We start from the raw sequence: 27,895 nt of genomic DNA, 5'->3' as shown, positions 1-27,895 counted from the left end.
TTGATAAAGCAGCTGAAGATGGTTGGCCCTAGGATACTATCCGGAGAACTCTTGCAGAAACGTCCTGCGACAGAGATGATTGTGTTTAGAAGTGTTTCCTGTTATAGTATTACACTATTAGTAAAGAGCGAGAACTAATTATTCATCTGAGTATATACCCTGGGGTGCCACATTCACTGATGCACTGCAGTCATGTGTTGAGTAACAATGTGTCAGTCCACCAACCTCATGGAGCGATGGAAGAAATACACTCACTGAATCTTCAGCATCGACTTCCAAAGTGATTATTTCAAACTTATGGGAACAAGAAGATGTAACATGGTGGCAGCAGGTGAGCAAAATCCCAAAACATTTAAAATGAATTTAGTGTTAAATTAGAATGTAAAATCAAACCAAATTAGTGCCAGAGAGAGAAAAAAAGCCTGAGTGAATCATGTTAAAAATGGCCACCACAGCGATAAGGACACGGCTCTAGCTCATGATGAATTGGGAGGCTGATGTTGTCATAGAGATCTTTGAGAAGTTTTAAACAGAAGGGTGGAATGACATCCAGTATCTGTCTAAATAGCACTAGTGAAGAAGAAAGGGTCAGTTACATCCTTTTGACATCAGGAAAGATTTTTTTAATTGCTGGGAGCTAAGTGAAGACAGCAGAAACCCAGACAAAATATTTGAAAAATTGAGCACATGCCTCTGGCCAAAGTCAAATCATTGGATCAATTGCTATGAATTTCAAGGCCTGACACAGGAACCAGGTGAGCCCGTTGACAATTTCATAACAGGACTGAAAAATGCAGCCAGAAAATATAAATTTAAGGATACAGATGAAAGGCTGCTAGATCAACTCATTTGGGACTCTGCAAACCCTGAAGTACCAGTAGAATTGATTGGAAAGGACACGCTCACAATATCACAGGCTGTAGACACTGCCAGAGCACATGAAGCCATGAGTAGACAGGCGAAGACGCTGACCATCCAAATGGCTAGCCTTCAGATGAGTCAGTAGAAAGGCAGCAGGGTTGATGCAGTGAAAAAGCAGCATAAGAAGTACACCAGACAGAGAGAAAGATGTGCAAGATATGTCAATAAGCACAGACAGAAAGTAATATCCTGCATATGGATCAAACTGCAGAGCCTATTGGAAAACCAATCACTGAAAAAAGATGTGTCGAACAAAGGAAGAAAATAGTAAGAGTCAGAGACAGCGTAACAGGGAAACCAAAAAGTCCATTCCCTAGAAGATGACAATGAGTTTGAGGACACAATAGACATAGGGACCATACAACTGCATGAAATGGCTGGATGTGACAGATCCCAGAGGAATGAAAGTCACAACAATTTCAATAAGGAAGAGGATTAGAAAATTCCATAACCATAATTCTGAAGCTGGACATTCAGATTAGACAAAATCTTCCCTGAAAATTTGAAAGAAAATGGGTACCTAAGGAAAGGCACTCTGAAACTCAGCAATTGTCACGTTAACAGCAAATGGAGGGAACTGAGATTTGACAGATAGGAACAGCCAAATCAAAGGGAAAAGGGAAAGGTGTTAACTGTATGTTCTACATCACTGAAAGATGGCCCAGCTATCCTGGGGTTGAGCAGTTCTGAAGAGCAGCAGCTGATCAGTAAACGATGAGATGAAGATGGCTGCATTGAAGGTTAAGGTAGCACAGCCATTGAAAAGCACCCACTGATTGGAAGCAAGGATGATCTGGTCCAGATGTACCCAGAGTGTTTTGATGACAGTTGGCTTTGAAGACTGAGCATCACCTCACTATTAACCAATTTCCTGCTAAATTCTATTTGCATTCTTGAAAGGGCTTCCTGCTTCACTGTAAAGCGTGAGCTGGAGAAAATCTTATCGTGTTTGTCATTAACAGGAAGTGACCACACAGCAGAAATCTGCTGCTTTCCTCTCATCCCTCTCAGTAGGCAGGTGATCAAAGTTTTGAGGATGTGCCTTTATAACACTTAGTGTCATTTTTCCACAATTCACACAAAAGAAACATCTTTTACACCAACACATTTAGTATTTTATATAAACTTGGTTTGATGAACATAGAATTATCACTTAATTTGCATTTTACTCCTAATCAGCATCTCAGCAAAAGATTGGAGAAATTTAAGATGGGACATCAAATGGATCACTGCAATGCTTCGATTTTTTCTTTCAAATGGTTCTCACTTGCTCCAAGAATTCCAGCTGCCTGAAAAGACAAATTGATAAATTAAACTGGTTAAGAGAGAACTGGATGTTCTGTCTAAGAAATCTCTTATAGAAAATGGCCAGTCAGTCCATTGAGTCCATGCCAGCTCCCTTAGGAGCTATCCAGGTCATTCCCACTCCCCTGCGTGATTCCATAACCCTGCTACTTCATATCCCTCAAGTGACCATCCAATTTCCGTTGGAAATCAATGATCATCTCCGCTTTCACCACCCTCGTGGGCCATCAGTTCCAGGCCTTTCCCACTCACTGTGTAAAACAGTTTTTCCTCACATTCCTCCTGCATCTCTTGACCCAAAATGTTAACTGCGTCACCTCACATTATCATCTAATGGAAGAGTTTTTCTTTGTTTATCTGATCTAGTCATGTCATACACCTCTATCAAATCTCTCCTCAATCTCCTTCACCCTGAGGAGAACAACCTGAGCCTTTCCAACCTAAACTGGTAACTAAATCTCCTCACCCCTTCACCCACCTCCAGAACCATTCTGGTAAATCTCCTCTGCACCTTCTCAAGGACCTTCACGTCTTCCCTGAAGTGTGGCGACTAGAACTGGACACCATACTCCAACTGGGGCCTAACTATAACTTTATAAAGATTCAGCACAACTTCCCTGCTTTTGTACTCAATGGCTGGAATTTTCCAGCCTCCCCCCACCCCCCAACTCCGCCGGGGGTTCCTCCATGGTGGGGCTGGTGAGCCATTGAAATCTCTGTTCACATCAGTCGGACTGGGAGATCTCACTAGCATGAGGAGCTGGAAAATTCTGGCCAATGTTTCTACTTATGAATCCCAAGATCCCATCTGCTTTGCTAATCACTCTCTCAATATGTCGCACCACCTTCAAAGATTAATGCACACGTATATAGGGGTGGAAATCGTGAATCTTTCATAACTGGGAACAGTTTCTCCCTGTCTACTCTGTTCAGACTCTTCATGATTTTGAATACCTCAATCAAATCCCCTCTCAACCTTCTCTTCTCCAAGGAAAACAGCCCCAACTTCTCCAATCTGTCTTCATAACTGAAGTTCTTCATCTCTGGAATTTGATAAGGGAGCTAAAGGTGAAGGAACCCTTAGGAGGAAGTGACCATAATATGATAGAATTTACCCTGTAATTTGAGAGGAAAAAGCTGGAATCAGATGTAACAGTATTACAGTTGAATAAAGACAAGTACAGAGGCATGAGGGAGGAGCTGGCCAGAATTGACTGGGAGATGAGCCTAGCAGGAAAGACAGTGGAACAGCAATGGCAGGAGTTTCTGGGAGTAATTTGGGAGACACAGCAAAAATTCATCCATAGGAAGAAGAAGCATACTAAAGGGAGGACGAGGGAACCATGGCTAACAAGGGAAGTCAGGGACAGCATAAAAGCCAAAGAGGAAGCATACAATGCAGCAAAGAGCAGTGGGAAACCAGGGGATTGGGAAGCCTACAAAGACCAACAGAGGACAACTAAAAAAGAAATAAGGCGGGAGAAGATTAAATATGAGGGTAAACTAGCCAGTAATATAAAAGAAGATTGCAAGAGTTTTTTTTAAATATATAAAGGGTAAGAGAGAGGCAAAAGTGGACATTGGGCTGCTGGAAAATGATGCTGGAGAAGTAGTAGTGGGGAACAAAGAAATGGCGGAGGAACTGAAGAGGTACTTTGTGTCAGTCTTTACTGTGGAAGACACAAGTGACATCCCCAAAGTTCAAGAGAGTTGGGGGGCAGAGGTCAGTTTGGTGGCCATTACCAAGGAGAAGGTGCTAGGAAAACTGAAAGGTCTGAAGGTGGATAAATCACCTTGACCAGATGGATTACACCCCAGAGTTCTGAACGAGATAGCTGAAGAGATATTGGAGGCATTAGTGGTGATCTTTCAGGAATCACTGGAGTCAGGGAGGGTCCCAGAGGACTGGAAAATTGTTAATGTAACCCCCCCTGTTTAAGAAGGGAGTGAGGCAAAAGACAGGAAATTACAGGCCGATTAGCCTGACCTCGGTCATTGGTAAGATTTTAGAGTCCATTATTAAGGATGAGATTTCAGAATACTTGGAAGTGCATGGTAAAATTGGGCAAAGTCAGCATGGTTTCATCAAAGGGAGATCAAGCCTGACAAATCTGTTAGAATTCTTTGAGGAGGTAACGAGTGGGTTAGACAAAGGAGAGCCAATGGATGTTATCTACTTGGACTTCCAGAAGGCCATTGACAAGGTGCCGCACAGGAGGCTGCTCAGTAAAATAAGAGCCCATGGTGTTAGAGGCAAGGTACTAGCATGGATAGAAGTTTGGCTGTCTGGCAGGAGGCAGAGAGTGGGGATAAGGGGGTCCTTCTCAGGATGGCGGCCAGTGGAGTTCCGCCGGTGTCAGTGTTGGGACCACAACTTTTTACTTTATACATTAATGATCTAGATGAAGGAACTGACGGCATCCTGGCTAAGTTTGCAGCTAATACAAAAATAGGTGGAGGGACAGGTAGCACTGAGGAAGCGGGGAGGCTGCAGTAGGATTTGGACAGGTTAGGAGAATGGGCAAAGAAGTGGCAGATGGAATACAATGTGGGGAAGTGTGAGGTCATGCACTTTGGTAGGAAGAATAGAGGCATAGACTAGTTTCTAAATGGGGAGAGAATTCAGAAATCTGGAGTGCAAAAGGACTTGGGAGTCCTAGTCCAGGATTCTCTTAAGGTTAACTTGCAGATTGAGTCGGTGGTTAGGAAGGCAAATGCAATGTTGGCATTTATTTCGAGAGGACTAGAATATAAAAGCAGGGATATGCTGCTGAGGCTTTATAAGGCTCTGGTCAGACCACATTTTAGAATATTGTGAGCAATTTTTGAGCCCCGTATCTCAGGAAGGATGTGCTGGCCCTGGAGAGGGTCCAGAGGAAGTTCATGAGAATGATCCCAGGAATGAAAGGCTTAACATATGGGGAACGTTTGAGGACTCTGGGTCTATACTCGATGGAGTTTAGAAGGATGAGGGGGGATCTGATTGAAACTTACCGAATACTGAAAGGCCTGGATAGAGTGGATATGGGGAAGATGTTTCCATTAGTAGGAGAGACGAGGACCCGAGGGCACAGCCTCAGAGTAAAGGGAAGACCTTTTAGAACAGAGATGAGGAGAAACTTCTTTAGCCAGAGAGTGGTGAATTTATGGAATTCATTGCCACAGAAGGCTGTGGAGGCCAGGCCATTGAGTGTATTTAAGACCAAGATAGATAGGTTCTTGATTGGTAAGGGGATCAAACGTTACGGGGAGAAGGTGGGAGAATCGGGTTGAGAAACTTATCAGCCATGATTGAATGGCAGAGCAGACTCGATGGGCCGAATGGCCTAATTTCTGCTTCTATGTCTTATGGTCTTATGGAATCATTCTCATGAATCTTTTCTCTGCTCTCTCCAATGCATTCACATCTTTCCTAAAGTGTGGCACCCAGAACTGAACGCAATACTTCAGGTGAGACTGAAATAATGTCTTATACAGGTTCAACATAACCTCCTTGCCCTTGTACTCTACGCACCTTTTAGTAAAACCTAGGATGTATATACTTATTAACTACTCTATAAACCTGTCCTACCACTTTCATTGACTTATGCACATATACACCCAGGCCCCTCTGCTCCAGCACACCCTTTAGAATTCTACCCTTTATATAGTCTCTCCAAGTTCACCAAAATGAATCACTTCACATTTCTCCGGATTGAACTTCATCTGCCACCTCTCCGTCCATTCCACCAACTTGCTTATGTTCTTTTGAAGTTCTACACTATCCTCCTCACAGTTCACAATGCTTCCAAGTTTCGTATCACCTGCAAGTTTTGAAATTGTGCCCTACGCACCAAGGTCTAGGTCATTAATATCAGGAAGAGCAAGTGTCCCAACGCTGACTGTTCCGCTACAAACCTTCCTCCAGTCTGAAAAACATCCATTAACCACTACTGCTTTCTGTCACCCAGCCAATTTCCTATCCATGTTACTACTGTCCCTTTCATTCCATGAGCTAACTTTGCTCACAACTTTTTTGTGCGGCATTTTATAAAATGCCTTTTTCAAGTCCATGTATACCACATAAACAGCATTACCCTCATCAACCCTTTCAGTTATCCCTTCAAAAAAAATCCAGCAGGTTAGTTAAACATGATTTTCCCTTAACAGATCGTGCTGGCTTACCTTAATTAACCTGTATTTGTCCATGTGTCTATTAGTTTAGTCCTGAATTATTGTTTCTAGAAGTTTCCCCACTACTGAAGTTAAACTGACTGGCCTATAGTTGCTGGGCTTATCTTTACACTTTTTTTTTGAACAAGGGTGTAACATTTTCAATTCTCCAGTTCTCTGGCACCACCCAAGTCTAAGGAAGACTGGAAAATGAAGGCCAAGGCCTCTGCAATTTCCACTCACTTCCTTCAGTATCCTTAGATCCATCTGATCTGGTTCTGGTGCCTTGTCAACTTTAAGTACAGATAGCCTATCTAATACCTCTTCCCTATCAATTTTAAATCCTTTTAGTTTATTAATTACCTCTTTTCACAGTGGTCTGGGTATTTTCTTCCTTGGTAAAGACAGATGCAAAATATTCATTTAATACCTCAGCTATTCCCCCTGCCTCCTTGTGTAAATCCCCTTATTGGTCCTTAATTGACTCTACTCCTCCTTTTACCACATTTGTACTATTTATACACCTATAGAAGACTTTGGGGTTCCCCTTTATGTTAGCTGCTAGTCCCACTTTATACTCCCTCTTTGCTTTTCTTCTTTACCTTCTCACTTCCCCTTTGAACTTCCTATATTCAACCTGGTTCTTCAGTGTATTATCCAGCTGACCTCTGCCAATAGGCAAACTTTCTTCTTCATTTTAATCTCTATCTCTTTTGTCATTCAGGGAGCTCTGGATTTGTTTGCCCTACCTTTCCCCTTCATGGAATATACTTTGACAAAGTGCCCAAACTCACTCTTCTTTGAAACTAGCCCATTTTTCAGTGACCATTTTTCCTGCCAAACTTTGATTCCAATTCATTTGGTCCAGATCCATTCTTACCCTATTGAAGGTGGCTTTCCCCCAGTTAATTATTCTTACTCTAGATTGTTCTTTGTCCTTTTCCAAAGTCAACTTAAACTTTACGATACAATAACTGTCTCCTATCCACCACAGGCATCCAATTGCTCTACACTCCACCCCACACCCCAACACCAGGACCCCTGGGGATTCCCTGCTTGTCTCTTGACAGAGTGGCATTCTTAACTCCCTAAAAATAAAATGCCTCCACTTTTACCAAAGTCTGATGCACCAATTTATTCAATCATAATATACCATCCTCAAATTTCTAAAGCAGGATTAAAATCATATCAGAGTCAATGTTGTTTAAAATCAGGCTCACACTGGAAGGGACCATTGATCAAAAGATGCAGTAATGATGGTTTGTGTTCCCTTAGAGCATGGCATTCCCTGGGCACACAGCAATCCTGGGTAGAATCCTGAATTAACCCAATGTCTCCACATGAAAAGGAGACAAGTCAGCTAAGACTCAGAGGAAGTGTGATTAATTTACAAGTCTAAAATACCATCACTGTACCTTCTTTCCATTCTTATAAAAATGGAATGTTGGCACAGCACTGATATGACATTCTGCAGCCATGTCCTAAAGGGGATAAACAAACAAATACAATTATAGAAGATTACAGCACAGAAAGGAGCCAATCCAAAAATCAAATCTGTCCTAGTGCTGTTTCTCCATCTGAACAAACTATGCTAATCTCAATGTCCCTCTTCTTGCTTCCCATATTATTTAAATAGTCTTCATTCATTAGCTGAGTGCAGCTCTGAAAGAGGTCCTTCTTTCCTTTTCAAAGAGATCTACATGTCCCAGTGCCTGGGCCAACATTTGTCACGCAACAATACCTCTGATAGATTATCTGGTCATTCATTTCATTGTTGTTTGTGGAACCTTGCTGTGCAGAAATTGGTAAGCACATTACCCAGTATACTAACAGTGACTATACTTCAAATATACTCTAGGTAGCTATTGAGTGCTGTTGGATGTCCTGGGCTCATGCAAAGCTTTATACAAGCGTAAGTTGTTTCTTCCGATGTTAATGTTTGCAAATGGAGTGTTTTATTCCCCTCCTTCCACATTACACTTGGCCGGTGCTATGATCCCAGTGAGCAGGATTGAGGGAGATGTTGACTAGTGGCAACGTCACTGGATTATTAATTCAGAGCCTAATACCCTGGAGACACAATTTTGGATCCCACCCTGGAAACTGGTGGAATTTGAATTCAATCAATTGAAGTAAAAACAAAAATTGAAAGCTAGTCTTGGTAATGGTGGCCTTGAAACTACTATCGATTGTTGTAAAAATCCATCTAGTTCACTCATGCCCTTTAGGGAAGGAAATCTGCCATCCTTACTTGGTCTGGCCTACATGTGACTCCAGACCCACAGCAATGTGGTTGACTCTTAACTGCCCTCTGAAATGGCCTAGTAAGCCACTCAGTTCAAGGGCAATTAAGGATGGGCAACAAATGCTGGCATTGCCAGCAATGCCCACATCCCATTAAAGAATAAAAAAGTCTTAATGTTTAGAGAAATTTGAACACCCAGTGATTAGCTGAAAGAATTATACCACAAGATTTAATGTTTTTAAATGAAAGCAACCTTTACTGTATGTAAAGAGAAATTAAACAAAGCAACGACCGCTAACTTAATATCATTCATAAAGACTCATGCTATAAACGCAGTTCTACTTTTTACTCCACCCACTACCACCACACCATCCCCAGCACCCCAATAAGAGTTTCCTTATACTTTATATGAATCTTCAAAAGTTTCATTCACTTCTTCTGGGACAAACCCAAGGATGTGTCACAGATCTCCAGAATTCATTTCAATTCTGCTCAGTATTCCAGCTATTGCTGGAGGTACAATATTTTTATGCACTTTTGACTCTACATTTGTTTTAAGGTCTCAAAGCTGTGAATTCCTCTGTTCAAGTGTTAGGTTCCACTGTATTCTTGCTTAGTGTTTCAAATGGCCTCTATACTCCTAGTCCCAGCTTTTGCTGACCAACCAAGCTGAGTGTTTCAAAGCTAAATGCAGACTACCTTCCATGACCAAAATCACAGACATATATATATTATAAAAGAATGGGCCTAATCTACCACAGCCCACCTCTTTGGCAACGGCATGCTGCCATCAGAAAATTAATATTTTTACCTTCAGTATAACTTTGATTCTATGATCCACATGAATATCTCTAATGGATAAGATTGTCTGATCTCCAGACTTGCTGGCCTCATTGTAAAACCCCCATTGTTTGGAGAAGGGTCTTTGTGCACTTGGCTTGCCATAGTCATGTGACTTATGATGTCATCCTTTGTGTACAAGTGCTTCAGAGCAGAAGCCATTTCATCCACCACTGGAACACCCATGTTGATAAACTACTTCTAGCTTCTTTTCATCTGGGGAACTACATGAATTAATTTAAATCCCCATTTACAATAACTGCAAATGTCATGGCTCTACCAAAGCTTCAAAGCTAGGATCTCCTACTTTCAACTCTGACCTCATTAAATTAGCAAAGGGTACCATTAATGGTAATTAATACATCTGATTTTTGTTTACCAGTTTCCAGTGTTTCCACCTATCTATGTTTTTAATAAATCCAATCCACACTGAAAGTTACATCAAAAACATAAGTTAAGTTTCTAAAACATATGACTTATGGAATCAGATATTCACAATCTCCAGTGAGTGAATATTCTCAGCCTCAATATTTAGTGCTAGCACTGGAGACATTTATATATAAGGATATCTTCTCATGACTAATTTCTAAAATTTTAAAAATTGGACAATGACCTCTTAAAATGGCTGAAGCTATGTTTGTCTGTGACCCTTGAACAAAAGGAGCTACCTGGGCAGTTTCGCAGAAACTTACACCTCATTATCTCCAAAGAGAGAGTAATGACCACCTGTGGGCTGCAGAGACCAAATTCAAAGAGAACTATACAATGTTCCATCTGCATTTCAAATGCCTGGCCAACCCGGAGCCTATTCATCTGCTAGGACAAAGAACCCTGCAATCATCTTTTCAAGTCTTAATGGTTGGAACATTTAACAATCTCAGGGACCCAGACAAAGGGATACACACCCTTTGTCAAAGCCAGAGTGGAGAGGTGGGAATCATGTGACATGAACATCCAGCTCATGGAACCAGTTATATTTGCCTTGCTGTACTGCAAAGTTAAGTTTTGCCATGAGAAACGTTAGAAACATAAGAAATAGGAACAGGATTAGACCACTTGGCACGTCAAGTCTGCTCCGCCATTCAATAAGATCATGGCTAATCTGCTGTGTTTCGAATTTCACATTCCCATCTATCCCCGATAACCTCTGATTCCCTTGCCTAACCAGAATCTGTCTACCTCTGCCTTAAAAATATTCAATGATCCCACCTCTACCACCCTCTGAGAGAAAAAGTTTATCCTCATCTCTGTCCTAAAAGGATGACCCCTAATTTTAAAATAGTGACCACTAGTTCTGGACTCACCCACAAGAGGAAACATCCTTTTCACATCCACCTTGTCAAGACTTTTCAGGACCTTGTATGCTTCAATCAAGTTACCCCTCATTCTTCTGAACTCCAGTGGAAATAAGCCCAGTCTGTCCAACCTTTTCTTATAAGACAAAGCACTCATTCCAGATATCAATCTAGTAAACCTCCTCTGAACCACCTCCAATGCATTTGCACCCTTCCTTGAGTATGGAGACCAAAACAGTATTTGAGATGCAGTCGCACCAATGTTCTTATACATGAAGCATAACATCCCTACTTTTATGTTCGATTGCTTTCATAATAAAGGATAGTATTCCATTAGCCTTCTTAATTACTTGCTGTACCTGCATACTAACTTTTTGTGAATCATGTAGTAGAATACTACTACACCTTGGAATTATGCAGCTGTTCTCCATTTAAGTAATACTCTTTTTTTGTTCTTCCTGCCAAAGTGAACAACTTCAAATTTTCCCACATTAAACACCATTTGCCAGATCTTTGTCCACTCACTCAGCCATTTTAACATCTACAAGCAGCAGCAGCGCAGATTGAATACCTGGCCCCCATCTACGCTGTTTCTGCTGGAACCTCTTGTACCATCTCCTATAAGACTGATCCATCTCTGTGTGCCTTTTTCCTTGTTTGTAGTCAATTCTACTGGAAAAGTGAATGATACAGTATCAGGTTTCAGCCTGTGGACCTCCGTGAAGGGATACCTCGTTGGAATTTGATTCTGGACTCATGGGAAGCAATATTTCTTTTCTCTGTGGTCTTTGCCCTGTATATCATTCTTTTCTCTATCCCTCTTTTAATGTATGAGTGAAAAGAAGGCAATGTTGCTACCCTCTTCCTGTATTTGAGTGTGTGCAAATAAAGTAACCCTTTGAGTTCATCCTATCTCAAGTTTGCTGTGGGGTTATTAATAGTAAATTGGATAATACCAAAACCAAGGGGTTGGGAAATATGCCCATGCTTTTAAAGGGGGAAGCAAATCAAACACCTTTCTGTTTGGTGGTGAGAGGAGAAATGAGAGCTGTTTAAATTAATCAGTTCGTAACATTAGGGTTAAGTTGCAAATAAGCTTCAGTTACTCTCTGTATTTGGGTAAGGTTTCCCTCCATAGTCTTCTAGAGAATTGTCACAGGAGTTGCACAATAAGCAAAGTTGATGGTCACATTAATTTTAAAAAGTGCAGATATTCCTAATGAGCCCTTTGAGGGTGTGGAGATTAAGGTTTGTAGAAGGTTGTTCTAATCTTTAATTGCTCTGGGTGGAGAGGCAAAAGAAAAAAAGTGTTAGAAAAGGAAGCACATTGGGGTGTATACGATTGGGCTGATGTACTGCTTAGGAATATTTAAATGTACAAAATTTTATAGAGGCATGTCATCCCGTGGGCCTTCCTTTGGTTCTGGAGACTATGCCAGCCTGATAGCGTGACCAATGGAGAGACAATGTTACAAATTATTACACCTGATATCAAAGTGAGTTGCTCTCTCAAGAAGCATAATGTTTTTTAAGCTGTATAAGGGCCCCAAGCAGCTACGGTGTACTGCAGGTGTGATCTAACTGGTGCAGCATTTCCATCACTGTAGTTGAAGAATGATGGAAATTCGGTTTCATGAGCCCAAGCATTTTGGAGGCAGCTCGTTGACTGTATGGACAGGGAAGGAGACACAACCAAAACCCTGACTCCCTTCTGTCTGCAATCTGTGTGTTTTTTTTTTAAAGTAGATGTGTATGAGTTTCTAAACCCCAGTTAGTGTGTGGTCAATATAAAAATTATATCAGCAGCAGATTTCTGTGGATTTAAACAAAGGGGATCATTTATTTGCACATTCATCCTGAATGATCTAAATGCTACATCAGTCACACACTCAACAGATTAAATGTACACTTCTACATATATCAAACCAAAAGCACAGTTCACAGTTTATATGTCTTTGCAAGTCCAGTGACAGACGAAACTTTTCTCCCGACTCTTGGAATTGTAGTTCTGATTGGTTCAGGTTGCTGTATATCGGTGTTACTGCAGGCTTCCTGATGACAAAGATGTTCAGCAGGTCCTGAAGTTAGGCACTTGTGGCTGTTGTATGAGCAGGTTCAATTTCTTCACAGGTGAACACAAGAGCTTTGGAAGACTTTTAATGCTCTTATTAAGGCGAAGGTGGCACAGCCTTTCTCTGGAACCATTGTCTTGTCGGTGTTATTCTGTAGTCTAGCCCCAGGTCTGAGTTTTGGGATAAAAGGATTTCAGTATCGGGGAACCAGTTTCAGTCACATGGTCAACAGCCATGGATATATAACTTGTGGCTAACTGGTCTCATTAGCTTTCCTTTGTTATATTGCAAATCTGGAGACAGAGTCTAGGAGTTCATTAACTAAGCTTCAAACAATGGCAGGTGTGAATTCCATAGGATTGTAGTGTTTAGCCACGTCCATTCAAGGGGAGACTCCTCCACCCAGCATGATTCAGATCAGAACTTTCCAGAAGATGGATTGTCTAGGCTGAAGTTGCAAAAGTCACTTGACACCCTTTGCAGCCGTTGTAACAGCCCATTGTCCATTTTTAAATAAACGGAGGCAGACCCAGAAGCTTCCATATGAGCAATCCATATTTAAAGTTACAAACATGACTTTCACTGGGTATGACTGCACATTCCCCTGAACTATTTTGAATGCGGATTCCTAAATAATGGCATTTGGTTCGGGGTGGGGCAGTGTGAGATTGTGCAGTGCGTAGCTGGGTACTGTGTTGCTGATTCACATGGGGGAGAATTTTCTCCCCGTCGGTGGGGGGTGAGCGGGAGCGGGCACAGGCGAGCGCACAGCTAATCAGCTGCATGCCACCATTTTGCGCTGGCCCACCCAGCATGACGCGCACCTGGAAGCATTGAGCGCTCCCTGTGCGGGTCGGGGGAGGGCTGAGTCGGGTCCTGCGCTCTTTCATGCATGCGGGCAAAAGAGCGCAGAAATCTCCCTGAGGTACAGAGCTGCCTCAGGGAGATTAGTTTGATTGTTATGAATTGAAATAAAGAAAAAAAAATATTCGGACATGTCCCCTCGTGTGACAGAGTCACATGAGCTGGGACATGTCAATGAATTTTAATAAAAAATTTAATTCAATTTATAAAGCCTTCATGAAATCTCATCCCGCCCGTGGATGAGGTTTCACGATAAATGCGAAGACCACCTGGGCTCTTCGCCTGCCCAACAACCTTAAGGTTGGACAGGCAGCCCAGACAACCAGCTTAAATAAATTATTAACGGCCTTAATAGGCCTTTGACAGTTCATCGAGTTGCAGCCGACTCCGGTGCGCACCCGCCAAACCGAAGATCGGAATGACGCATGATGATGTCGGGACGCATGCCGACGTCACCGTGCATCACTTTATGTGTCGGTGAGCGGGGCCCGCCCCCGCACGCTGACGAGATGGTTCAGGCCATGGTGTTGCATTTTTCCATGATGGATTTTATTGCCCATATATTGGCCCATTTGAAAAGATTTAGATCTTCCCGAAGGCTAACCTCCTTCAGTAATGGCTCTATCATCTCGGCAGTCATCTGCAAAGGGAATGATCCAGCTTGATATTCCATCCTGGATGCCATTTATAAAGAGGAGAAACAAATGTGGGCCCACGGCGGTACTTTTGATGCATGCTGCTTAAGTCTGGTTTCCAGTTAGGAGCTTCTCCATTCATTGTGACTCTTAGTTGTATTCTTATCCATGGCTTAGTATTTCCTCGGACTCTATAATGATGTGGTTTGTCCAGTACCTTCTTCTTTGGTACATGGTCAAAAGCCTTGGAAAAATCTAAAATAGTTGGATATGTGGTGATGCAGTTGTCAAGTTCATACGTCAGATTGTGGATGGTGAGGATTCATTGCTATTTCTGTTGATCTGGTTTTACGAAAGGCATACTGTTCATCGATGAGGATATTCTGCCCTGTGTTCTGGTAATTTACAGCATTCACTGCATTGGTAGAGCCAGGGTTTTTTAATGACGCAGGAAGCGACCATTTGGCCCATCGAGTCCATGCCGGCAGTCTGAGGAGCAATTCAATCAGTCCCACTCCCCTGCTCGATCTCTGGTCGAGAGTCCCAGTGAATTGGAGAGACGTTAGCTCATACCCAGTCAATGGTTACTGCAGTTTTAACTGTGTGGCTTGTGATGTCGTCAGCACCATGAGTTTTAGATGGATTAATTTTATGGAGGAGTTTCTCAACACCTTTTCTTGTAATTCTAATATCAGGCATTTTCTTTCAAGGCAGGCTGCCCTTGTGCTACAGATTTGTACTCGGCTGCCTCCAATTCCTTCCTGGAAGATGCTCTGGAACTGTGAGCTTCAGCTTTTCGTCATCCAGTAGTAACCTAAGCCCTATATGCAGAATTGACATTCCAGTTTTACCCTCTCTTTTTGATTTAATGTACCTCCAAAATTTCCTGGCATTTTCAGTTCTAGCCAATCTCATTTCATATTGGCTTGGCTTGTCAAAGCTCCCCGTTTAACACAGTTTGGTTCTGTTTAAACTTAAATCCAGGCTTCCTCCGCCAAGAATGTTTAGCATGGGTATATAGTTTCTCCTTCCTGTGGACTTTCTTTGAAATAGGAGTACTGCATGATTTATATGCTCTTAAGAGTAGATTTTGTGAGGAATGTATAGATAGACAAGATAATTTACACATTCAGCAAACACCTTCCCATTCTTGTCCACATTGTTGGATGGAGGAGAGTTCAGTCATAGAGTCATAGAGTTTACAGCACGGAATGAGGCCCTACGGCCCATCATGTCCATGCTGGTCATCAAGCCCCTATCTACTCTAATCTCATTTTCCACCACTTGGCCCATTGCCCTGTATGCTATGGCGTTTCAAGTGTTCATCTAAATACCTTCTAAATGTTGCGAGTATTCCCACCTCTACCACTCCCTCAGGCAGTATGTTCCAGATAACACTCCACCTCCAACCCACCCTCTGCGTGAAAAAACTTTTCCTCAAATCCCCTCTAAACCTCCTGCCCCTTGCCTTAAGTCTATGGCCCTGGTTATTGACTCCTCCGCTAAGGGAAAAGTTTCTTCCTATCTACCCTATCTATGCCTCTCATAATTCTGTACACCTCAATCAGGTCCCCCCTCAGCCTTCTCTGCTCGAAGGAAAACAACCCTAGCCTGTCTAGTCTCTCTTCATAGCTGAAACACTCCAGCCCATGCAACATCCTGGTGAATCTCCTCTGCACCCTCTTCCGTGCAATCTCACCCTTCCTATAGTGTGGGGACCTGAACTGCACACAGTACTCCAGCTGTGGCCTAACTAACGCTTTACATAGCTCCATCATAACCTTTCTACTCTTGTATTCAATGCCTCAGCTAATAAAGGCAAGTATCCCATATGCCTTCTTAACCACATTATCTACCTGTGCTACTGCCTTCAGGGATCTATAGACATGTACACAAAGGTCCCTCTAATCCTCTGTTCTTCCTGGGGTCCTACCTTTCGTTGTGTACTCCCTTGCCTTGTTAGTCCTCCCAAGATGCATCACCTCACACTTTTCAGGATTAAATTCCATTTGCCACAGCTCTGCCCATCTGACCAGCCCATCTATATCATCCTGTAGTTTAAGGCTTTATTCCTCGCTGTTTACCACTCCGACAATTTTCATGTCATGTGCGAACTTACTGATGTTGAGAAATTTTTGTCATCTGTTTAGCTTGGCTCTTAAAGGCAGTAGTATTGATACCCTTCCACTGTTGCACTTTCCTCAGTGGTTTTCAGTGCAGTTGGGCCTTAGTGCAATACTCACCCAAGATTGCTGAATGACCACTTATCCCAGAATGGGGCCTGGCAGATGTCAAAGCAGGATGCGTAATGTTACCATCCCAGCTGATGTTAATACTAGGCAAGTCAGATCCCAGAGTGAAACCTGGCTTGATAGATCCTAATATTTTGTTTAGAAACCGTGGAGGAAAGTTACTGAACAAATTCACAGGAGTCAGCTGATGAACATTTAACACACATTTATTAAACAAGGAAAAATGAACTATATTACAGCAAACAAAAATGTTGGAAAAATCTCAATGCAGACACAAGATGATTCAAATATTCATTATTCCTTTACCCCCAGCAATATCTTTACAGATACATACAAATTCAGAAAGATAAAACAATTTACAGTATCTATGTTATACTCTAACATTCAGGGTAAGTATGAGGTACATGTAACTTAATAGACGAACTGTGGTCAGACACACCACACTCCAAAATAAATGATGGATGCGACCAAACTGATTCTATGGCTTTTTCAACAACATACCCAAACATGTATTGGGAAACTTTGTCTTTCTCATGAGGGTTTCCAATTTGCACATTTGATGAACTTGCCTTGGAATTCTCTTCAAATGTTACTCCCACTCAAACAGCTTCAACAGAGTTCGCTTCCAGGATTTCAGTCTCTCCTTCTGAGTTTCCTTTCCCCTGGATTTCTGAGTACACTCAATCTTCATCTTCCAAGCCCACTTTCAGATCTTTGGCTGTGCCAAGTGGAACACCACTGCTCCAAAAGTCTCGCAGTAAACAGTCACCAAACTTCAGCTGCCTCCGTGGATGTTCAGGGCTTCTCTTAATCCCACTTCACTTCAAGTCTGCTCCTTGCAGCTGTGTTTTTAGCTTGGAGCCTATTTCTCTGCTCATTTCTCTTAACTTTACTAACAGGACCTGTTTCTGACCCTTGTCCTGTCCCTTACCTGGGACTTCCTTCTGAGACCTCGTTCTGTCCCTCTCCCCATGTCCTGTTCCCTGGCTCAACTTCTCTGGAATGGTGTTCCGGTTCAGGTCACCTGACCTGCTTTTTGTGTTGTTTGACTTCCACTCTTCTGCACAGGTGCGCAGGGCTGGTTCCCAGCCTGAAGAATGTTAAAAAACACTAACTGTGCATATTCAGCCATTTCTTGGCCAGCACAAGCGCAGACAGCCCAAAGAAAGTAAAAAGAAAACCCCCCGTACTGCATGTGTGTGACCATTTGCCGGTTGGTGCATGCACAGAAGGCCTAGGGCCCGCTGGGAACTGGAGTTTCCAATCTTCGAGGTAAGTACTCGAGTTTCATAATAGTAATGAGAAGATGATCCAATATATTCTCAGTTCCATTGGTGTGCATCCTAGTAAGGTCACCTTCCAGAGGTATTGGAGGGAATGGTATCTTTGGGGCCAGGTGGGAATGAGTTAAAATTGGGATCAGTGTTTGTCATCAGATACACAGTAAGGAATGCACAGTGATTAACAGCAAATGCGTAAGAGTTAATAATAAACCTTGGCATGGACTTGCTAGTCAATTTGAGATTTTTTTTGCTTTGGTCGAAGGCAGCTCAAATGTTTGTGGAATTTTAAGTGCAGTTTGCATTTGCCACAATCAAGTTGCCACAATCTTTTCTGTTGGTTCCAATAGTATCATGTCAAAGGGTTGATGGATCTTTGGAACTCTGTACCCCAGGGAATGTGGAGGCTCAGTTATTGAGTATGTTCAAGACAGAAATCAACAGATTTTTGGAGATTTAAGACATCAAGGGATATGGGAATAGTGTGGGAAAGTGGGGTTGAGGTAGATGATCAGCCATAATGTAATTGAATGGCACAGCAGACTCGACAGGCTGAAAGGCCTACTCATGTTCCTACGTTTCTCCTCAGCCTTCTCTTTTCTAAGTAAAAGGCCTTAGTCCACTCAGCTTTGCCTGATCATTGTACCTTGCCAGTTCTGGTGTCAACATCTCTTCACACCAATGTTTCTTATCTTTTATAAAACAAAGACCAGAAAAGTGCTGTTCCAAATGTGATTTAGTCAGGTTTCAATACAAATTCAAAAAGACCTCTTGGCTTCCCAATTGAATGATCTAGAAATGAGACCCAAAGCTTTCTTTGAATAAAAGAGCCTTCGACTGCATCAGCGCTTTTAGGTCGGGTATATAGACAGAAAAAAGAATTTTTACCTCGGCGGGTGGACGCGTGCCCGATTCGCTCAAGCATAAAATGATGCGTGTTGATGTCAGGCAAGTATCCTGACATCAACGTTCAGTCGTGCGATATTTTAGTTGGGGGGTGTATGTGGGAATTGGCAGTGCACCCGCTGACAATTAAAAGGCCTATTAAGGCTATTAAAAAGATAATTAACCTCAATTTTTTGCTGCCCGCGCAACCCTACGGTTGGCGAGCAGGCAAAAATGCCAAGTGGCCTTTGCACTTTTTTGGAAACCTCACCCACGGGTGGGATGAGGTTTCCCACATCAAATAATAAAATAATATTTTTTAAATTTCATATATGACATGTTCCTACTCATGTGACAGAGTAACATGAGTGGGGAAGTGTTTTATTACAATTTTTAAAGTCTTCATTTGTAATTTTTAAAACTCTTCATCTCCCTGAGGCAGCTCTGTGCCTGGGGGAGATTTTCAAGCGCGCACTCACGCGCATGCACGAAGTTCGCATTCGCCCCGCTTGCCCTCCTCCCCGCCACCCCTACCCCGCCCCCACCCCACCATGTACAGCCAGCGCCGCTTGCGTTTCACGCTGGGCGGACATTAATTAGCCCACTCAGCATGGAATCACCTTCCAGCCTCAATCGAGGGCGGTGGTCGGCTTCCTGACCAGCCCCACCCACCCCTGCCCGAAAAGGGCAAAATCCTGCCCAAAGTTCAGTTTATGTTGCAAATTATCCAACTTACCCCAGCCTCATCCACATTCACTTTATAGAAGATCGTATTAGTATACTGATTTGAATATGTCTGGAGGAGGAAAGAGAGCAGAGGACAGTAAAATTATCCAGGTAATATTCTTTGTTCTGAAATCCTTAATTAATTTTTCCAAATTCAGTTAATTTAAAAACACATCATGGTGGTTTTATTTCCTCTGGGAATTCATCTGTAAAATTCCTCTGTGCCCTACATTTGCATCTTAACAACAGCTTTAAAACAATATAAGCATCTTACGAGGTGCAACCTGATGAAGTTGAATCTTTTAATTACATTTTTAAAACCAAAGAAAATTCACACTTACACGACAATGTAAATCAGCAAAATCAAACATCACTGGAGAGAAAACCCTTTCATGCCAAATAGACTTGACTGAATTCTCAATCGAAGGAATTCACAGTGACAAAGTTTTATTAATCACTTCATTGAAAAGTAACCTTCAGTCAATGGCCAATATTCACTGGCCTATTCTGTATTCCTATCTACAAGGGGCAAGGGCAGCAGACACACGAGAACATCACTACTGCCAAGTTCTCCTCCAAGCCACACACCATCCAATCAAACAAATCTGCGAAAGATGGGCCTCTCATTCCCAAGATTTGTGTAGAGAGGGTTTAGGAAAATCCATAACATAGAAGAGCTACTAAGTGAAGCATATAAACAAGGTTTGCTGATATAAGTGAGTTTTAACCCCAATCTACTGGTCTTGTAGTCATTTAGGGTTGCTAACTCTGCTCCCCACAATCACCCCAGCTCCACAATCCTGCCATTGGCTGGAATATCCAACTGCATAAATGTAAGCCAGAGAGTGAAGAGACTCATTACCCAATTCTTCACTGCCTGTCAAGCAGCATTCCCCAACCCCTTTCCAACTTTTATACAAAAACACCAAAACATATGTGGAATGTTCAAACAGATTACCTACCCCTCCACCACACACGCAACTGTTCTCATTTTCTGGGATGCTTGCTTCGTTCCCATCTTCTGGGATGCTTGCAACAATGTCCTGGAAATTGGTCTTAAATTCCTGGAGGATTCAGGACAATCCCGTGAATACTTCTTGCACCAGCTGCTCTTGGGCTACTTCCAAAGCCATTAATGAGACAGGGGTTAAAGTGATGCCACCTCAGGGTGAGAGTTCAAGGTAAAAAGCCCTTCCTTAGTTCAACACTCCATGGTAACCTGAAAATGGAACTGCCCAGCACCCATGCTACTAGCATTGTTCACCTTATAGCAGAGAAGGTGAAGGGAAGATTTGACTGGTTTTTCAAAACTCAGCAAATGTTTAAAGCAGAACTGTAGGGGAGGTTGGTAATACATTTTGCACAAATGGCAACTTTTTTTCTGCAATTAAAAATAGTCTTAGATATGATTAGTTCAAAATATTACTTATCTTACTGATGAATTAATTTGGTGAATAATTGAGTTTATCAAACAAACTTAGCACAGGCAGGAGGAAGCTATTGATTACATAGGATATACAGCACAGTAACAGGCCATTCAGCCCAACCAGACTGGCAGAATGCCAGCATTCATGCTCCTCTGAAGCTTTGTCAGACTGTCAACATAGCCCTCTATCCCCTTCTCCCTCATGATTTAGTGTTTTAATCGCAAAATCTTTTACAGTGCAGAAGGAGGTAATTTGGCCTTCGAGTCTGCACTGAAAGAGCATTCTACCTACTCCCACTCCCCTGCCTTATCTCCATAACCTTGCACAATTTTTCATTTTGGATAGCAATCCAATTCCCTTTAAATACCTCGATCGAACCTGCCTCCACCACCCTCTCAGGGAGTTCATTCCAGACTCCAGCCACACTCTGGGTGAAAAAATGTTTTCCTCACATCACTATTACTCCTTTTGCCAATTATTTTGAATCTGTACCCTCTCGTTCTTGATGCTGTCTTGAGTGAGAACAGTTTCTCACTATTTACCCCATCCATACCCCTCAGGATCTTGAATACCGGTATCAAGTCTCCTCTCAGCCTAATTTTCTCCAAGGAAAACAGTCCTAACCTCTCCAATCTATCCTCATAGCTAAAGTTCTTTATCCCTAGAATCATTCTTGTGAATCTCCTTTGTACTCTCTCCAAGGTCTTCACATCCTTCCTCAAGTATGGTGCCCAGGACTGGACGGAGTACTCCAGATGAGGCCTAACTAGTGTCTTATACAAATTCAACATGACCTCTTCACTCTTGTACTCAATGCCCCTATGAATAAAGCCTAAGATACCATATGCTTTATTAACTGTTCTCTCAACATACCCCGCCATCTTCAATGCCTTATGTACATATACATCGAGATCCCTCTGTTCCTGAACCCCCTTTATTTTATACTGTCCCTCCATAGTCTTCCTGCTAAAATGAATGTCCTCACACTTCTTTGCACTGAATTTTATCTGCCACTTGTCTGCCCAATCCACCAACATGTCTATATCCTTTTGATGTTCATGACTATGCTCATCACTGTTGACAACCTTTCCAATCTTCATATCATCTACAAATTTGAAATCATGCCCTGAACGCCACAGTCTAGGTCATTAATATATGTCAGGAAGAGCAAGGATCCCAACACTGACCCCTGGGGAACTTCACTACAAACCTTCCTCCAATCTGAAAACCAACCATTTATCACTACTCTCTGTTTCCTGTCACCCTGCCAGTTTCTTATACAAGTGCCTACTTTCCCTTTTATTCCATGAACTAGAATTTTGCTCACAAGTCTGTGGTGTGGCACTGTATCAAATGCCTTTTGAAAATCCATATACACCACATCAATAGCATTGCCCTTATCAACCTTCTCTGTTACCTCCTCAAAAAACTCCAGCAAGTTAATTAAAAATGACATTCCCTTAATGAATCCATGCTGGCTTTCCTTAATTATCTTGCACTTGTCTAAGTAATTATTGATTTTGTCCCGAACTGTCGTTTTCAGAAGTTTCCCTACCACTGAAGTCAAACTGACTGATCTGTAGCTGCCAGCTTTATCCTTGCACCCCCTTTTGAACAAGAGTGTAACATTCATAATTCTCCAGTCCTTGGGCACCTTCCCTATGTCTAAGGAACACTGGAAGATTATCACTAGTGCCTCTGCAATTTCCACTCTCACTTCCCTCAGTATCGTTGGATGCATCTCATCCAGTCCTGGTACCTTATCTATTTTAAGTAAAAATAGCCTTTCCAACACCTCTTTCTCAATTGTAAATTCTTCTAGTGTACCAGTTATTTCCTCTCTCACCTCAGCCTGGGTGACATCTTCTTCTTTTGTAAAGACAAATGCAAAGTACTCGTTCAATATCTTCATTATTTCTCCCGTCTCCAAGTGCAAATTCCTTTTTTATCCCTAACCGGGCCTGGTCTTTCTTTTGCTACCCTTTTACTATTTATATGCTTATAGAAGACTTTAGGATTCCCTTTTATGTTAGCTGCCAATCTCTTTTTGTGCTTTCTCCTTGCTTTTCTTATTAGTTTTTCCACTTCCCCTCTAGTCCTTTTATATTCAACCACATTTCTCCATTGCATTTCTACATGACATCTGTCATAAGCTCACTTCTTCCTTTCATCTTCACCTCTATCACTCTCTTCATCCAGGGCATTCTGGATATATTTGTCTTACCTTTCCCCTTCAAGTGAATGTACCCTTGACATTGCCTGCAATACTGTTTCTTGAAGGTGGCCAATTGTTCAACCACCATCTTTTCTGCCAACATTTGATTCCAAATCACTCAACTCAGATGCATTCTCATTCCAACCAAGTTGCCTTTCCCTCAATTAGTTATCCCTGACTCTGGATTGTTCTTTGTCCTTTTCCATGACCAACTGAAACCTTATAATACAATGGTCACTGTCCCCTAAATGCTCTCCCACTGACATCTGATCCACTTGGACCAACTCATTCCCCAGTGCCTGTCTTCTCGTTGGACTGGAAACAGACTGTTGAAAAAAATTATCCAGGAACTCCCCTCTTGTCCTTTTGCACTATTCCTATCCCAGTCTATATTTGGATAATTGAAGCCCCCCATTATGATTACTCTATAATTCTTGCACCTCTCTGTAATTTCTTTGCCAATTTGTTTCTCTACATTCCTTCCAGGTCTCGGGTCTACAGAAGACGGTTGCTAAGGTCATTCAAGGCAACAGGGCAAACTGGTCAGCAGGCTGCCTCCACTCTGCTGTGGAAGTGGGGGAGCATCATGAAGAAGTGGTGGGGAATGCAGGATTAAGAAGTTTTGATTTCACATTGGATGCATGGGTGCATGATGATTGTTAATCTTATGACACTTCTACAAATAAAGCACACTTGCACTTTAATGGAGTCTGATGTGGTTGATTTCTGATGTAGGCCTTAAGCCTGTGCATGCGCCACACCATCCCCCACCCACACGCCCCCACCATCTTCTGAGGCACGCCCCAGGCAGGGCCTATGTCACCCGGAATCATGCATGTGCAGGGAGGCAAAGTTATTTGCCAGGGTCCTTGTAAGCTGTGTGCTAGAAATCTGCCACGACGCTGAGAGAGGAGAGCAGAGACACCGGATAAAAGAGTGCGAGGAGAGCGGAGACACAGGATAAAAGAGCGCAAGGAGAGTGGAGACACAAGTTAAAGGAGCATGAGGAAAGCGGCAGAGACACAGGATAAAAGAGCACAAGGAGAGCGGAGACACCGGATAAAAGAGCATGAGGAGAGCGGAGACAAGGATAAAAGAGCACCAAGAGAGCAGTGGAGACACAGGAAAAAAGAGCATGAGGAAAGCGGAGGAGACACAGGATAAAAGAGCACGAGGAGAGTGGAGACACAGAATGCAAGAGCACGAGGAGAGCGATGGAGACACTGGATAAAAGAACGTGATGAAAGCGGAGGCACAGGATAAAAGAGCACCAGGAGAAGGGAGACACAGTATAAGACAGCGTGAGGAGAGCGGCGAAAACACAGGACAAAAGAGTGCGAGGAAAGCGGAGACACAGGATAAAAGAGCACGAGGAGAGCGGAGACACAGGATAAAAGAGCGTGAGGAGAGCGGCAGAGACACAGGATAAAAGAGCGTGAGCAGAGCGGCGGAGACACAGGATAAAAGAGCGTGAGGAGAGTGGCGGAGGCACAGGATAAAAGAGTGTGAGGAGAGCGGTGGAGACACAGGATAAAAGAGCATGAAGAGAGTGGCGGAGACACAGGATAAATGAGCGCAAGGACAGCAGCGGAGACAGAGGATAAAAGACCGCATGGAGAGCAGAGACACAGGTAAAAGAGCGCGAGGAGAGCGATGGAGACACAGGATAAAAGAGTGCGAGGAGAGTGGAGACACAGGATAAAAGAGAGCGAGGAGAGCGGAGACACAGAATAAAAGAGCATGAGGAGAGGGAGGCAGGTTAAAAGAGCATGAGGAGAGAGGAGACACAGGATAAAACAGCATGAGGAGAGCGGAGACACAGGATAAAAGAGCGTGAGGAGAGTGGAGACACAGGTAAAAGAGCGCAAGGAGAGCGATGGAGACACAGGATAAAAGAGCACCAGGAGAAGGGAGACACAGTATAAAACAGCGTGAGGAGAGCGGCAAAAACACAGGACAAAAGAGACCGAGGAAAGCGGAGACACAGGATAAAGGAGCACGAGGAGAGTTGAGGCACAGGATAAAAGAGCGTGAGGAGAGCGGCGGAGACACAGGACAAAAGAGAGCGAGGAAAGCGGAGACACAGGATAAAGGAGCACGAGGAGAGCGGAGGCACAGGATAAAAGAGCGTGAGGAGAGCGGCGGAGACACAGGATAAAAGAGCGTGAGGAGAGTGGAGACACAGGATAAAAGAGCACGAGAAGAGCGGAGACACAGGATAAAAGAGCATGAGGAGAGTGGCGGAGACACAGGATAAAAGAGTGTGAGGAGAGTGGCGGAGACACAAGATAAAAGAGCGTGAGGAGAGTGGAGACACAGGATAAAAGAATGCGAGGGCAGCAGAGACACCGGATAAAAGAGCGCAAGGAGACCGGAGACACCGGATAAAAGAGCACGAGGAGAGCGGAGACAAGGATAAAAGAGCACGAAGAGAGCAGTGGAGACACAGGAAAAAAGAGCATGAAGAGAGCGGAGGAGACACAGGATAAAAGAGCACGAGGTGAGTGGAGACACAGAATGCAAGAGCACGAGGAGAGCAGTGGAGACACAGGATAAAAGAGCACGAGGAGAGCAGCGGAGACACAGGATAAAACAGTGCGAGGAGAGCGGAGACACAGGATAAAAGAGAGCGAGGAGAGCGGAGACACAGGATAAAAGAGCACGAGGAGATCGGAGACACAGGATAAAAGAGCATGAGGAGAGTGGCGGAGACACAGGATAAAAGAGCGTGAGGAGAGTGGCGGAGGCACAGGATAAAAGAGTGTGAGGAGAGCGGTGGAGACACAGGATAAATGAGCGCGAGGAGAGCGGCGGAGACAGAGGATAAAAGACCGTGTGGAGAGCAGAGACACAGGTAAAAGAGCGCGAGGAGAACGATGGAGACACAGGATAAAAGAGTGCGAGGAGAGCGGAGACACAGGATAAAAGAGAGCGAGGAGAGAGGAGGAGACACAGGATAAAAGAGCACGAGGAGAGCAGTGGAGACACAGGATAAAAGAGTGCGAGGAGAGCGGAGACACAGGATAAAAGAGTGCGAGGAGAGCGGAGACACAGGGTAAAAGAGAGCGAGGAGAGCGGAGACACAGGATAAAAGAGTGTGAGGAGAGCGGTGGAGACACAGGATAAAAGAGCATGAAGAGAGTGGCGGAGACACAGGATAAATGAGCGCGAGGAGAGCGGCGGAGACAGAGGATAAAAAACCGCGTGGAGAGCAGAGACACAGGTAAAAGAGCGCGAGGAGAGCGATGGAGACACAGGATAAAAGAGTGCGAGGAGAGCGGAGACACAGGATAAAAGAGAGCGAGGAGAGCGGAGACACAGGATAAAGGAGCATGAGGAGAGGGAGGCAGGATAAAAGAGCATGAGGAGAGAGGAGACACAGGATAAAACAGCACGAGGAGAACGGAGACACAGGATAAAAGAGTGCGAGGAGAGGGGAGGCAGTATAAAAGAGCATGAGGAGAGTGGAGATACAGGTAAAAGAGCGCGAGGAGAGCGATGGAGACACAGGATAAAAGAGCACCAGGAGAAGGGAGACACAATATAAAACAGCGTGAGGAGAGCGGCGAAAACACAGGACAAAAGAGAGCGAGGAAAGCGGAGACACAGGATAAAAGAGCGCGAGCAGAGTGGCAGAGACATAGGATAAAAGAGCATGAAGAGAGTGGCGGATACACAGGATAAATGAGCACGAGGAGAGCAGCGGAGACACAGGATAAAAGAGCATGAGGAGAGCAGCGGAGACACAGGATAAAAGAGTGCGAGAAGAGCAGCGGAGACACAGGATAAAAGAGCGCGAGGAGAGCGGAGACACAGGATAAAAGAGAGCGAGGAGAGCAGAGACACAGGATAAAGGATCGCGAGGAGAGTGGAGACACACGATAAAAGAGCACATGGAGAGCAGAGACACAGGATAAAAGAGGACGAGGAGAGCAGAGACACAGGATAAAAGAGCACGAGGAGAGCAGCGGAGACACAGGATAAAAGAGCATGAGGAGAGCAGCGGAGACACAGGATAAAAGAGTGCGAGAAGAGCAGCGGAGACACAGGATAAAAGAGCGTGAGGAGAGCGGAGCAGACACGGGATAAAAGAGTGCAAGAAGAGCAGCGGAGACACAGGTTAAAAGAGCGCGAGTTGAGCGGTGACACAGGATAAAATAGCACAAGGAGAGCGGACACACAGGACAATAGTGCACGAGGAGTTGGAAACACAGGATAAAAGAGCACGAGGAGAGTGGCGAAGACACAGGATAAAAGAGCGTGAGGAGAGCGATGGACACACAGGATAAAAGAGCATGAGGAGAGCGGAGAAACAGAATAACAGAGCGCGAGGAGAGCGGAGATACAGGATAAAAGAACATGAGGAGAGTGGAGACACAGGATAAAAGAGCACAGGGAGAGTGGTGGAGACACAGGATAAAAGAGCACGAGGAGAGCAGAGACACAGAATGCAAGAGCACGAGGAGAGTGATGGAGACACCAGATAAAAGAGAGTGAGGTGAGCGATGGAGACACAGTATAAAAGAGCATGAGGAGATCGGAGGCAGGATAAAAGAGCATGAGGAGAGAGGAGACACAGAATAAAAGAGCACGAGGAGAGCGGAGACACAGGATAAAAGAGCAGGAGGAGAGCAGCAGAAACACAGGATAAAAGAGCGCGAGGAGAGCGGAGGAGACACGGGATTAAAGAGCGCAGGAGGAGAGCAGCGGAGACACAGGATAAAAGAACATGAGGAGAGCGACGGAGACACAGGATAAAAGAGCGCGAGGAGAGCAGAGAC

General features: G+C 43.6%; 1 protein-coding gene across 1 annotated transcript in view; it reads right to left on the bottom strand.

Moving 5' to 3' along the window:
• Positions 1-2,147: 2,147 nt before the first annotated feature.
• The window catches only part of LOC121276775 (thioredoxin-like), a 50,309-nt gene continuing 24,561 nt past the window's right edge, over positions 2,148-27,895 (bottom strand). The window contains exons 3-4 of the mRNA XM_041185319.1: positions 7,794-7,859; positions 2,148-2,210 (exon numbers count right to left, since the gene is read on the bottom strand). Coding sequence (XP_041041253.1) covers positions 2,148-2,210; positions 7,794-7,859 — 129 coding nt within the window. The remainder of the gene's footprint in view (positions 2,211-7,793; positions 7,860-27,895) is intronic.

Source organism: Carcharodon carcharias, chromosome 4, assembly GCF_017639515.1.
Source record: "Carcharodon carcharias isolate sCarCar2 chromosome 4, sCarCar2.pri, whole genome shotgun sequence".
Classification (NCBI taxonomy): Eukaryota; Metazoa; Chordata; class Chondrichthyes; order Lamniformes; family Lamnidae; genus Carcharodon; species Carcharodon carcharias.
Note: the sequence above shows the minus strand (reverse complement) of the source record. Positions and strands in the feature narration are given on the sequence as shown.